General features: G+C 39.4%; 1 protein-coding gene across 1 annotated transcript in view; it reads right to left on the bottom strand.

The window, feature by feature from the left end:
- Positions 1-1,538: 1,538 nt before the first annotated feature.
- The window catches only part of LOC111148759 (transmembrane protein 39A), a 31,391-nt gene continuing 20,099 nt past the window's right edge, over positions 1,539-12,830 (bottom strand). Inside the window, exons 6-9 of the mRNA XM_022505557.1 lie at positions 9,254-9,602; positions 8,285-8,472; positions 6,244-6,364; positions 1,539-2,880 (exon numbers count right to left, since the gene is read on the bottom strand). Coding sequence (XP_022361265.1) covers positions 2,647-2,880; positions 6,244-6,364; positions 8,285-8,472; positions 9,254-9,602 — 892 coding nt within the window. The 3' untranslated portion in view covers positions 1,539-2,646. The remainder of the gene's footprint in view (positions 2,881-6,243; positions 6,365-8,284; positions 8,473-9,253; positions 9,603-12,830) is intronic.

Here is a 12,830-nt window from a genome sequence, read left to right as displayed (position 1 = left end):
TATATAAACAACCACCAAAAGGCCATCCTTTACTGAGTATGGATCTCCTATCACTAAGCAAAGATGATGTTGTCCTTTCTCTCACATGATCTGTAAGTAGTAGGATACACAGGTCACTGGTAATTTTTCTCTTCCCCATCTGAATGTGGCACCTCCTAAAAGGGCATCTGAAATGCGTACCAGCACATTGAACTGCAACTTCTATCTCCCGGATGCTGTCGTATCTGAAAAGAGAGGGGGCACTTCTTCATTCCTATACCCCAAACTAGCTTCTATTTCTTATCCTCATTCATTTGTTTAGCCAGCCTGGCATCTGGTCCTCCTGTACCATCCTGTTTAGGATTATGGCCAAGGTCAAACCAGAGCGGGTGTTATCTACTACAGACTACTACAAGAGTAGTCTGTTATCTCTAATCAGTTATCTGGGCTATCTTTCAGTGACAAAACCAACTTGGAGCCATTTTGATGAGACATCTTCATGTCAGGACCACCCAGTTTGCTCTTAACTGTCAAGTAACCTCATCAAGATGTTTATTAGTCAAGGGGTGCCTGGGTGGCTCAGTCGGTCAAGCATCTGCCTTTGGCTCAGGTCATAATCCCAGGGTTCTGGGATCGAGGCCCGAGTTGGGCTCCCTGCTCAGCCAGGGAGTCTGCTTCTCCTTCTGTCTCTCCCCCTCTCCACCACTCATGTATTCTTTCTCTCTCAAATAAATGAAATCTTTAAAAAAAAAAAAAAAAAGAAAGAAAGAAAGAAAGAAAAGAAATTTATTAGTCAAAAGAAAGCCTATTTTTAAGACCCTAAGGAAAGAATACTGAAATGGTAACTTTCCTGTCCTCCTTCACTCTGAGAACTACCGTATTTAGGCTGAACCATTTATGAAACCAACCAATACACTGTGGTTACCTTGCTATTTTTCCAATATATTAAAAGGGTTCCCAGCTTAGGCCAATGCCTTTCCCCAAAGCTATTTATATGGCTTAGTCTTGCTTCATTGCTGTGCTCAGAAATTACCTTCTCAGAGATGCCTTCTAGCAATGCTACTCCTAGTACTTTTTATTTCCTTGCCCTGATTTATTTTCTCTTTACTATACTTACTACTACTACCAGGGACATTATATATAAACTTATTTATGGCATACCTTGCACCCCCCACATTGTAAGTTCTATGAAGGCAGGGCCTTTGCATTTTTTACTCACTGCTGTCCATATCCCCAGTGCCTAACATGGTGCCTGGTGGTCAACATGCATTTGTTAAATAGCTAAATAGATTCAAACTGCCAAATTATATAACTTAAAAAAAAGTATACACATCAAAATACTTAAGTAAACAATGGTTAATTTAAATACAGAAGTCACCTTGGGTAGCTGTATATATACCCTAGCCCTCATTATGCTGCCTTGCTGAAAACCTGCTGGGAATGCTTCTGTAAGAATTGTTTTCAGAGCCAGTTTATGAAATTACATGATTGGTCTTTTTACTTTATAAGTCATATTGTGTCTCACCAAAAAGTTCACAGTGTGAAAAAGCCAAACCAAGCACAGAAAACATATGAGAATATATTTCAGGCTCTCAAGACAAGGCCTCAGAAGTTTAGATGACTAGTGACATCAATTGACTAAGATCACCTCTCGAGAATACGGACATGGACTGGCAAGGGTTAATGCTCGCAAACACAGAGGTTCTGGAATTTGAAACTAAAAACACACATTTTAGGCACAGATCAAATTATCGGGGGACAAAGAGGTAACTTCTTCTATTTCACTTCTGCTTATAACTCCGAACATGCCGTTGTAGGTGGGCTGCTGCTTAGACTGTATCCAAGATTGTTTAGCTGAGGACTGGCCCATTCTTCTAGGCTGCAGGGATCTTCAGCCTGCCCACATTCCAGCCCACATGGCATTTGCACTCATCTTCTCCCACTGGTCCAGCCATACATCTTCTTCCTGGGTGTGGACACTCTAAAGACTTTGCCTTAAAAATTATCATTTCAAACAGCTAATAATTAAAGAAAAATCTTAAGAGGCGAAAGAAGTGAAAGAACAGGGAAAATAACAGCAATATCCGCTGAGTTTCAGGATAGCACCTTATTCGTAAGTACTTTTGAATGTCATTGGGCAGAACTAAATGCTGAGTTTTCCTCCCATGATGCAACAGAGAGAGTCCCAGCCAGGACCATAAGCCACGCTTTGCCCCAAGTATTCCAATACTGTTAGCCAGCCAAAGAGAAAGAGAATAGGTGCTGTCAGGCAACTCCACTGATCTCCGTTTCTGTAGCAGGAAGGCCAACTGAGGATTAAAGATATTGAGAGGACTGGGAAAGTAGACATACCGAAGGTACGGTGTCAAGTGATACAGGAGATGTGTTGTAAATGAATGAGTTATTCCAGAGCCATACGAACAAATCAATCTCTTTACTGGAGAGGCACACCTCTCATCCTGTGTTATTATTCAAATGTACTAACACATGAAAGATCACATCACCTTGTTTGTGGATACATTTAATATCCCTTACCCTTCCCACCTTTCAAAACATAATAGTATACAAAATATAAAATATCTTAAATATTTATAAAAATTGCAAGAAAAAAAATAGAACGTATGAAAATATTTTTATCTGAGTTCTCCCTCATTGTTGAGAGGCAGCTTAGTTTGCCTTGAGTTCATAACTGTTGAGTGGGTAGGAGTATGCCCTGCCTAATACTATTCTGTCCCGGAGAAGTTTAAATAAAACATAGTAGTTGCAGAAGAGGATGAGAGCCATGGAAAGTGTGTGGTTCCACTTCTCTGACCGCAGCAAAGAATAGAGCTGGTAGAAGACGACACTGCCCTCAATAAGGATAAGCAGATTTAACAGCCTTAATGGACGATGAAATAGGAACTGTAAGGAAGGTGAAAAGCAAAATATTATTTCATAAAAAAGTAAAGATTACAGTTATTCTCACATTTTTCTCCTAAAATAATTTCATATTTACAGGTTCCTATGTGCCATAACATATAGATCTGCTTACTGAACATCAATCAGGCTATTTATTGCTGTAGAGACCCAATCCTTTTCCTTTTTGCTCAATGAATAATAAAATAAATTTTATTTCAAAATGTCCTGAGATAGGAAAAAGGATCACACTTAAAAGAACTGCCTCTAAACATTTTTCTTAAATTCTATCTTATCTTGGGTATATATTTTATTTGAGATAATCAAAAGTACATTTATCTAAGACAAGGGCTAGATAAAGGACTGACTAGGAAATATTTTAGATTGTGCAAGTCAAGAGGCAAAACTGAAGATATTATATAGGTACTTAAAGCCATTTAAAATGAATGATTTAAAAAAGTAAAAATCATTGTTAGTTTGTGTGCTCGTCTAAGACATAAACACTACACAAGTCTGAGGGGAGGGGAAGTCTTATAAGCTGAAATATCAAAACAATAATTTCTTAATTTTCCCTTAAACCATTTACCTACCATCATCACTGACTAAAATCCTCTACACCATATATTTCTGCTGGGTTTTTTCTGGATATTGAGAAGTAGGGTGCACAGATAGGACAATGAGGAAGGAAGGAAAAATTAGAATTAGAGTCTGGCTAAAAACAGGGCTGCTCACTGTTTTCATTCCACCAAATTCTTCACTCTAAGAGGTTAAATTCTGGTTTACTAATAAAAACATATTATGAATAGAAAGATAGAGGCAATAGATTGCAAACTATGGCAATGGTACTATATCAGATCTAAATAAACTAATTTGGACCTCAAAGTTCAAATGTGAGAATAAAGCCAAACCGTCAGACAGCTCTGAAAGGTAGCCAGGTTCTTCAGGTCCTTCTCTGAGAGGAAGAAAATGTTTAACCTATTAAGCTAGGTTATAATGTATGATATCCAGTAATATCATGTATAAAATTGGCTCAGAATTCATATTCCAAAAGGACTCAGGCAAAAGGTTTCTGTGGCAATTATAACAATTAAAATTAAATGTGCCAGTAAGCTACAAACTGAATGAGTAGAAAGGTGAGGAAGGGTTTTAACTTCTAACAGCTATAGGCAGTCGGCACATTTTAAATGAGTGTTCTCAAAACTTCAGTATGCCTAAGAATCATTTCCAAATAGGTAAATGCTGCAAGTTCCTGGAATCCTTCAGACATTCTGATTAAGAAGTCTGGGGTTGGGACCCTGAATTAAAGGGTGAGCCAGGTGATTTATATGTAAGTGGCCCAAGGACCACTTTGAGAAGCACTGATTTACCTGTTTGGTCATGCAAAATCAGTAATAAATTAATTTCCCTAATCCTTATTCTTTGGATTTCACCTGACTCTTCAGCTATCCAACATACTAGCAAGGAAAATACTTATTTTCCAAGCAGAAAACTCCAGTAGCATATCTGGTTATTATAGGTTTCTTTTACTAGGGCCAAAAGAAGTCATTAATGGCCTATGGAATAAAGCTGACTGAATTAAGTAATCTGTGTAGAAACCAAATCCTTATGTGGTTGTGACTTAAGTCCGCTCCTCCCTAGTTTCCTCATTCAAGGGCCTTGTACTTGCCCCATGCTCCTCTCAGCCTCACCTTGTCCTCTGCTACCAACCGCCTCCCCCCGCCCCCAGCCCTGGCCCAACTGTATTTACAAGCATCCAGCCCTGATGTGAAGTTCCTAGTATTTAAGTGAAAGGCCCTTAGCAGCAAACACCTGCGGAACCAGAAAGCCTGTGTACCCTCACAAGGAACTGGGAGGGAGGGAGGATGAGATTCAAGTATCTCAAAAAAAGATCTCCAGTTCTCTTCTGGACTATAATCTCTATTCAAAGGCAATGCACCGCACAATGAACAGTCCCCTGCATGCACGTCTTTTCCCCACTGCCGCTGATCAGCTACTAGCCTTTCCCATATAAATAAATACTTCTGCCTCTAGTGTCAGAATTTCCAGGAAAACTGAAAGAGCAATAGACATAATCCAAGGCATACATTCAAATGGGATAGAAGCTGGGTTTAATGGATGTCTACTGCTTCCTCCTTTCTCCTTTTAATCCAGGAAAAGATAAAAGGCCAGAGATCATGGCATTTGCTTCCTTTCAAAAGAGAAGTCAAGGGACGCCTGGGTGGCTCAGTTGGTTAAGCAGCTGCCTTCGGCTCAGGTCATGATCCCAGCGTCCTGGGATCGAGTCCCACATCGGGCTCCTTGCTCATCGGGGAGCCTGCTTCTCCCTCTGCCTCTGCCTGCCATTCTGTCTGCCTGTGCTTGCTCTCTCTCTTTCTCTCTCTCTGACAAATAAATAAATAAAATCTTAAAAAAAAAAATAGTATGTCATTTTATAAGTGATGAACCTGAGCCTTAGAGAAATAAATAGGTCACAGCCTATAAAAAATATAGTAGCTATGGGACGCCTGGGTGGCTCAGTTGGTTAAGCAGCTGCCTTCGGCTCAGGTCATGATCCCAGCGTCCTGGGATCGAGTCCCACATCGGGCTCCTTGCTCATCGGGGAGCCTGCTTCTCCCTCTGCCTCTGCCTGCCATTCTGTCTGCCTGTGCTTGCTCTCTCTCCCTCTCTCTCTCTGACAAATAAATAAATAAAATCTTTAAAAAAAAAAAGAGAAGTCAAGGTACTTTAAGGAGGTAATACATGGGACAAATACAAAAACAAAACAAAACAAAAAACCCAAACACCCAAACCCATTACATTATTACTATATTAGTATCACTTAAGGACACATAAACACAACATAAGGATACCAATAAACCAAACTATTACAAATAAAAATTGTAAGATGAAAAAGGGAAGTCTCAAATAACTGCCTACTTGTTCCAGGTAATACTAGACAAAACAAATCCCAATATGACTTTAAGCTGTTGCAGTTGGGACAATGGTATTGATCTTCAAACTGCCTTTCAGAACACATTCCCAGGGTGCCTGGGTGGCTCAGATGGTTAAGTGTCTGCCTTCGGCTCAGGTCATGATCCCAGGGTCCTGGGATTGAATTCCACATCGGGCTCCCTGCTCTGCGGGGAGCCTGCTTCTCCCTCTCCCTCTACTGCTCCCCCTGCTTGTGCTCTTTTGCTCTCTCTCTCTCAAATAAATACATAAAATCTTAAAAAAAAAAAAAAAAAAGAACACATTTCCAAAAGACAAGGGCCAGTATTAGAGTGATAGTAATTACCATGTGCTACACACTGTGCTAGGTGCTTACACACATAGTGGCCTCCTGACACTTACCACTAAGTTTATGTTTGAAAAGAAATAAGTGGTACTTGCATAAAAGCGGGCATGGGATACATCTGAAGGCACTGCCACGTTGTAAGGCCCCATGGCTCTATACAAGCATCTGCTGTGTCGCACCAGCACCCCTTGAGGCCATATTGTATTTTCTGACCAACTAAGGGAGAAAGAAATGCAATGTTAGCATGTTGGCAATTACAAATAAGACAGCGTCTGGCAAGGCCCACTACATTTCTAAGAAGGAATTAAGTATGCAAGGCTTCATCTGTCTGAATTCTGAGGATACACTGCACAAACTGGAAAGAGTTAGGAAGGCTTTGTTATCATAACTTCATTGCTATACAGTAGAGAGGCTGCAAAGTGATACGATTAACTCAGTGTCAAAGGACTTATGGGGCTCAGGAGAAGAGCAGAAATTAATGTGTAAGGCAACAATGAGCCAGAAAACCGAGTGTAATCAGGGACTGTCATCTCAACCCCAAGTGAGCAAAATCTATTGATGGAAATGCTAGAGAATAAACAAGAACAGAAAGTGGACTGTAGTGAAAGTAGTGCAGAAATGAACATATTGTCAAATCAGCAGGATATTTACTGCAGAATTAATCCCAAAAAGCTACAGAAAATCAGTCTATTTGTCACATATTTCAATGCCTCCTATATGCGTGAAGCTATACAGAAGAGAGACACACAAGGTACTGACACACAGATTTTACTTTTTACCGCTTTCCTGGTTTATTTTTATAGAAGTTTCTCTAGGAAAAAGAAGTTACGGAAGAAGCTTCATTGTTTCCAGCACCAATGTAATGGAGTTGGGGCAGGGATGGGGATCTTCAGGTTAAGTTTTTAAAAAAATCTAAGTTAATTCATCTCTTCCTGATTTTGGAAAGGTTAGTTTCCTAGGGTAAGAACTGGGACAACATTTTAGATATGTTAAACAAACAAAAAAACAAAAACAAAAAAAAAGAAAAAAAGTCTAGCACCCTGAAGTTTTCCCAGTTCAGAAAATGTTCCGTCGGCCTTGCTCACACTTACCAGCATTAAAGTGATGATACACCTCATGGCCATGTGCCATCAGGAGCCTGAAGATGTACAGTACTAGTACTGTGGATTGTATTTTCAATTTTTATTGAAATTTGTCCTTTGCCCACAGTCGGGTTTCTTTTCAGCCTGGCCCAATCTCTCTCAGTTCCTGGGCTTGAAGGCCTGTGCTAATCTGTATCAGACATCAAGGCAGATAATTGAAGGGAGGACTCTGAGGGGGGAGAGGGGAAAAGAAAGTCCCCTCAATCTGTCCCACTTCATTAGGAAAGAATTTCTAGGTGATGAAATTTGTGAAATGTTCCAATTATAAAAGGGAGGAAGATGAAGATGGTCCAGGTCTGAAAGGAAGGTATGGTGAAGGGAAAGAGTGAGAGGAACAAAAAGGTTCTAAAGTTAACCATATTGGATCATAGGGACCATGCAGAGAAATGACTGAGAGGGGACACGATGAGAGGAACACTCAGAGTGAACTCAATTAGGGACAGTTTTCATTTAAATATGGGAAAAGCAGGGAAACATTCATTAGCATGTTTAAGAAAAAAAGATAATAAAAAATGCAAGCAAGGAAAATTATTAGAACAAATTTGCATTTATTAGAAAGAAGAGATGAGAGAAGCAAATTCTAGCTGCCTGAGTGTCAGAGGATTAGCTAGCAACTATTTAGCTGTGGCAATTAGGAGAAGATGAATCTTACAGTCTTCCAAAGAGAAATTAAAAATATATCATGACTCTGTGAATTTGGGCAAAGGGTTAAAACTGAAAGAAAACTCCATTATTACAGCTTGGGAAACAAATTCACACTCCAGGGTGACCGGGCAGCTGAAAGGTAGGAGGCATTTAAGGAGGGACTGGGGATGGTGGTGGGAATGGGTTAATGTCCTCTGTGTTCAGTTTAGAGTGATGACAAGCTTCCATGTAGACAAAAAACTAAAAATCAAATGTTCAAAGCCAAGAACAAGAATGACATACAAAGCAAATAAACATGATCAGCAGCATGTAGAAGGTGTTATATGGTTTTACCCTCGAGACTACTCACATGTGCTGTGGAGCATTGCTGTAGGACCCATGTTCAAGCTTCTGCCACTTGCCCAGGTGAGCGGCTGATTTATGTAGCAAATCACAGTATTTAGATGGCAGCAGCTGTGTGGTGAGCATGACAAAAGCATTGATCCACACCATAATGAGGTGCTCACATGACCAGCGCATGTCATAGTACTGGGTACTCTGGAAGAGATCAGAAGAGGGAGAAATGATTCGTGCACTGTTCAGCAAGAAGGTAGGGATGGCTGCGTGTACATACGCCCTGCAGACAAATGCCACACTGAGTCACACATGCACTGGTTGTCCTGCTGTCCGTGCAGAAAGTTCAAGAGCAGAGTCCTCCAAAATCCTTCAACCTGACTTTCTGGCTGGACAAATTAGGGATGGGAGGGAGAGGCAATTATATTTTAAGTGCTTCCTTTCTAGAAGAGGTGAGTGCCCTCTGTAAATGACCACTCCGGCTGCAGATGTGCTTCTCAATGGGTGAAGAAAGGGCACTAAAATGTCCCAAAAGATTTTGGGCCCAAGTGACATCCAGACCATTTTTCTTTTCCACTGAAGTAAATTGAAATTTAGATAAAGATTAGATTAAATCCAAGGAAACTCCTGATTAACCATGTTAAGATCAACTAGAGTAGGCTGAATTGTATTAAAACCTCAATCCTCTTAAGCTACTACATACTGATTCTAGTATAAACACAAACTTTATTTTCCCCAGAAACTGGAAAAAAAAAAAAAACTTTAAAAAAGAAAGAAAAAAAAAGAGGGGACCACCACGGGTGCATCACATATATGGAAATACCTATCCGCCAACCAGGAGCGGTATTAGTGCACTCCAGATGCAGCCGAACTCCACCATCCAGGCTGCCAAAGGGGAGACAGAGAAAAGGGGGATTAAATAAGAAATACCCAGTTTATATCATTCACACACAAATCGAGGAAGCACATAAAAGGAACCACTTACCTTCACAAAACACAGGGGGAGAAATGCAACATAGTAGGCACTGAAGAGGGAGTTGAAGAGAACTTCCTTGATTCTGTGGTTGAAATCTGCTTTCAGACATTCCACTTCATTGCGAATGAGGTCTGGAGAGAGGGGGCAGCTGTGCGTGGGGATGGGCGTGGCATTATTAAACTGTTCTTTCAGAGACTCCAGCAATAAGGAGAGGAAGTCTTTGGATTTGGCCAAGCCACCCACAGTTGAGGCACTTTCTTCTACTGCCTGATGCTGAACCATGTAGTTATAGTCTGTGAGAAGAAGATGAGCTCTACTATCTTGGTGGAAACAGCAGAGAGGAACATAAACACCAAATCTGTAGAAGACGGTAAATATGAAAATGAGACCACAGATGCCACCTATGATCAAATCTAGATCTAACATAACTATGTTAGTAAAACAGTCATGATTCACAAGGATGAACGTAACAGAACAGGGACTCTGTTGACAGTGAATTCATCATCAGGGAAGTTCTTGAATTTCTTCCCACGAAGGCAATATACATTCACTGTAGAATAATAGAAGACTACAGAATCACAATGACAAAACAGAAAACACCAAAAAATGAAGGCTTTTATAATTTTTACAGCTGGGTGCACAGACTTCCTACTTCTTTCTATGTTTAGTCTCATACAGGATAAACCGTTTTGTAACTTTGAGTGTGTTTATATACGGGTATCTATTTTGAGCATTTTTTTCACATCATTACATATTTTTTTCTGTAACTATTTTTAAAGATACTATAATTCTCATACAGATGCACTCTAATTTACCCACTTCTCTCTTGTTGCAAACTTAGGTGGTTTCCTACTTTGCATTACCATAAATATGAATGTATGGATAAAATCCTCTATGATCTTTGTGTCCATCTGGTAATTTTCAAATGGTATGCCCTTCACTTCCAATTTCCCCTTCTTAGTGAGGGACTCCCCCTGCCTCCTCACTACATTACCCACCCCAATCCTACAGGCACTCCTAAGTTCCCCCTGCCTGGTTATTTTTCTTCAGAGATCTTACCCCTCCATATGTTTTACATATTTTTCAGGTTTTTTATTTGGGTGGTTTTTTTGCTTGTTTGTTTGTTTGGCCTATCTTCCCCTTACTACAATCTAAGTTCTGTGTACCAGAGATTTGGGTCTGCTTAATTCACTGCAATATCCTCGATGTCTAGAATTGTGGCTGAAACATGCTATGCACTCAAAAAATATCTGATGGATTAATGAAAAAAAATTCTAGATGTATAATAAATAAATTTCTACAGGTAGACTAAGTTGGTCAAAGGACTTAATATTTTTGAGACTTTTCATAACTTCTTATAGTTATTTCAACCTTGGTTCCTTAAAACTTTTTAAAATACTTTCCCCAGTCCTCATTAAGTAATGTCCACATTGTGACTTATGTATTATAAATAAAATGGTCTTTTCACTGGCATAAATTCAGATATGAAAAACAGCAAATAAAAGATTCCCTATATAGTTATATATTTTATAAAAATATTAACAAATTCACCTATTCATAGTTTTCTATGGAGGGAGAAAACAAGCTTGTTATGACGTAAGGGAGGATGGTTAGCAGCTCCGCAATCTACCGTGACTGTGCTGGAGTAGTAGTGTGGGAAGGAGTAAATGAAGAAGCAACAGGCAGAACTCACACATGTGCAAAACCGTGAAGGCAAGAGAAACCTGTCAATATTGCTGAAACACAAGCTGCACATGTAGAGGTGACACGAGAGGCTAGGGTGTGTGGCAGTTGCAACAATGGCCCCATTTCTTAACCCTTCCTGTAGTCTTACTGCACAGCCCTCATTCTGTGTGTGAAGTGACCCTGCCCTAGCCCTACGATGGCTCAACAATGCAACCTGTTCTGGCCCACGGAATGTCAGCAAACATGATGTGATCAGAAGCCTGAAATGGGCTTACACTCTGGGGCTTGATTTCATGCCATTCGATCAATTTCAAGTGTGAGTGAACCCAGCTAAGACCAGGAGAGCTGCCTGACTTCCAGCTGACTCCAACATATGCACAATAAAAAAATATTGTGGAATGCTACCACGGGTTTGTAGCTGTTTGTTACAGCATTATATAGCAATGGATAACTGATACAGTGTAGAATGAGAGAAACTAGAAGGGTAGCATCAAAGGCTTGGACTTTGGAGGCTCTGTAAGGTAAAGGGGGATAAAGGAAATGATTCATTAAAGAATTTTAAAATTTTTTTTTAAATTTTATTTATTTATTTTTCAGAGAGAGAAAGAGACAGCACAGGCAGGCAGAGTGGTAGCAGAGGCAGAGGGAGAAGCAGGCTCCCTGCCGAGCAAGGAGGCTGATGTGGGACTCCATCCCAGGACGCTGGGATCATGACCTGAGCCAAAGGCAACCGCTTAACCAACTGAGCCACCCAGGTGTCCCATCATTAAAGAATTTTAAAGAGGGTTAGTGACATAATTCAACTTCCATTCTGAAAAGCATTACAGCTATAATAAAAAATGGAAAGGAAGAAGGCAAGAATGGATTACCAGAAGACCAGATGGAAGTTTAGAATGTAACAGCAGAGGTTACAGAAAGCAGTGTATAGATTCAAGATAATATAAGAGCTACAACATTAGTCATTGGACTAAACTACCCTAAAGTGAGAAGCTAGCTGAGAATCAAGTTTAAAAAAAAAAACAAAACAACAACAACAACAACAACAACAAAACCAAAAAACAAAAAACCAAAGCAGTAAAGAGTTACTTTTTTAACCTATGAATAAATAAGAAAATAAAGATGTAGTTACTGCCATTGTCTAGTAAAACTTCTTACACTTATTTTTTAAATTTAAGTTAGATAAAAGATTACACAACTTTAAAAAGTGAAGGCAAATAAATTTAAACATAAAATCTGTTTAAATTACATGCTTATTTCATTGTTTTACAGGGGTGTGGAGAGCCTTAAAAAATAAGTAAGTTTCTTTATATTCCTCAACTGAAATGAAAAAGTTGGCTCATCATTTTGACACGGTAATCCTTTTAAACCTGGCCAAAATATTCCTTGATATATCCATATTTAGCCTTTCAAATCAAATATAGTTAAACCTGATTCAACCAGCTGTTGTTCAGAAACAGAACAATGAAATCATCTGAAGTTGAAGAAACTGAAATATCTAGAAATACAGAAATAACTGATGTAAAATATATACCTTATAATAAATATGAATCATGGAAAATGATGTTTATAATATAGAGTTCATTTTGTAGGGAAAAGGGTAATACTAATGAACTGAATTGATGATTGCCTTAAATAATTAAACAATATAATTGGAAAAATAAATAAGTAAACAGTATAATTAGACCACCCATGGGACAACCAACAGAAAGACTATTCCTGCCATCCCTGCCCATTACGCCTTGACTTTAGGCCACGTAACTACTTAAAACCCATGCTTACACAAAGCAATGATTCTCAAACTTGAGCAAGCATCAAAATCATGTGGAAGGCCTGTTAAAAGACAAATTGCTAGGTCCTACTTCTGGAGTTTCTGTTTCAGTAGATTTGGGGTGGATTCTGA

The sequence above is a fragment of the Enhydra lutris genome, unplaced genomic scaffold (assembly GCF_002288905.1).
Source record: "Enhydra lutris kenyoni isolate GAN:26980312 unplaced genomic scaffold, ASM228890v2 scaffoldscaffold2, whole genome shotgun sequence".
NCBI classification, from domain to species: domain Eukaryota; kingdom Metazoa; phylum Chordata; class Mammalia; order Carnivora; family Mustelidae; genus Enhydra; species Enhydra lutris.
This window is presented reverse-complemented; position numbering and strand designations above follow the sequence as displayed.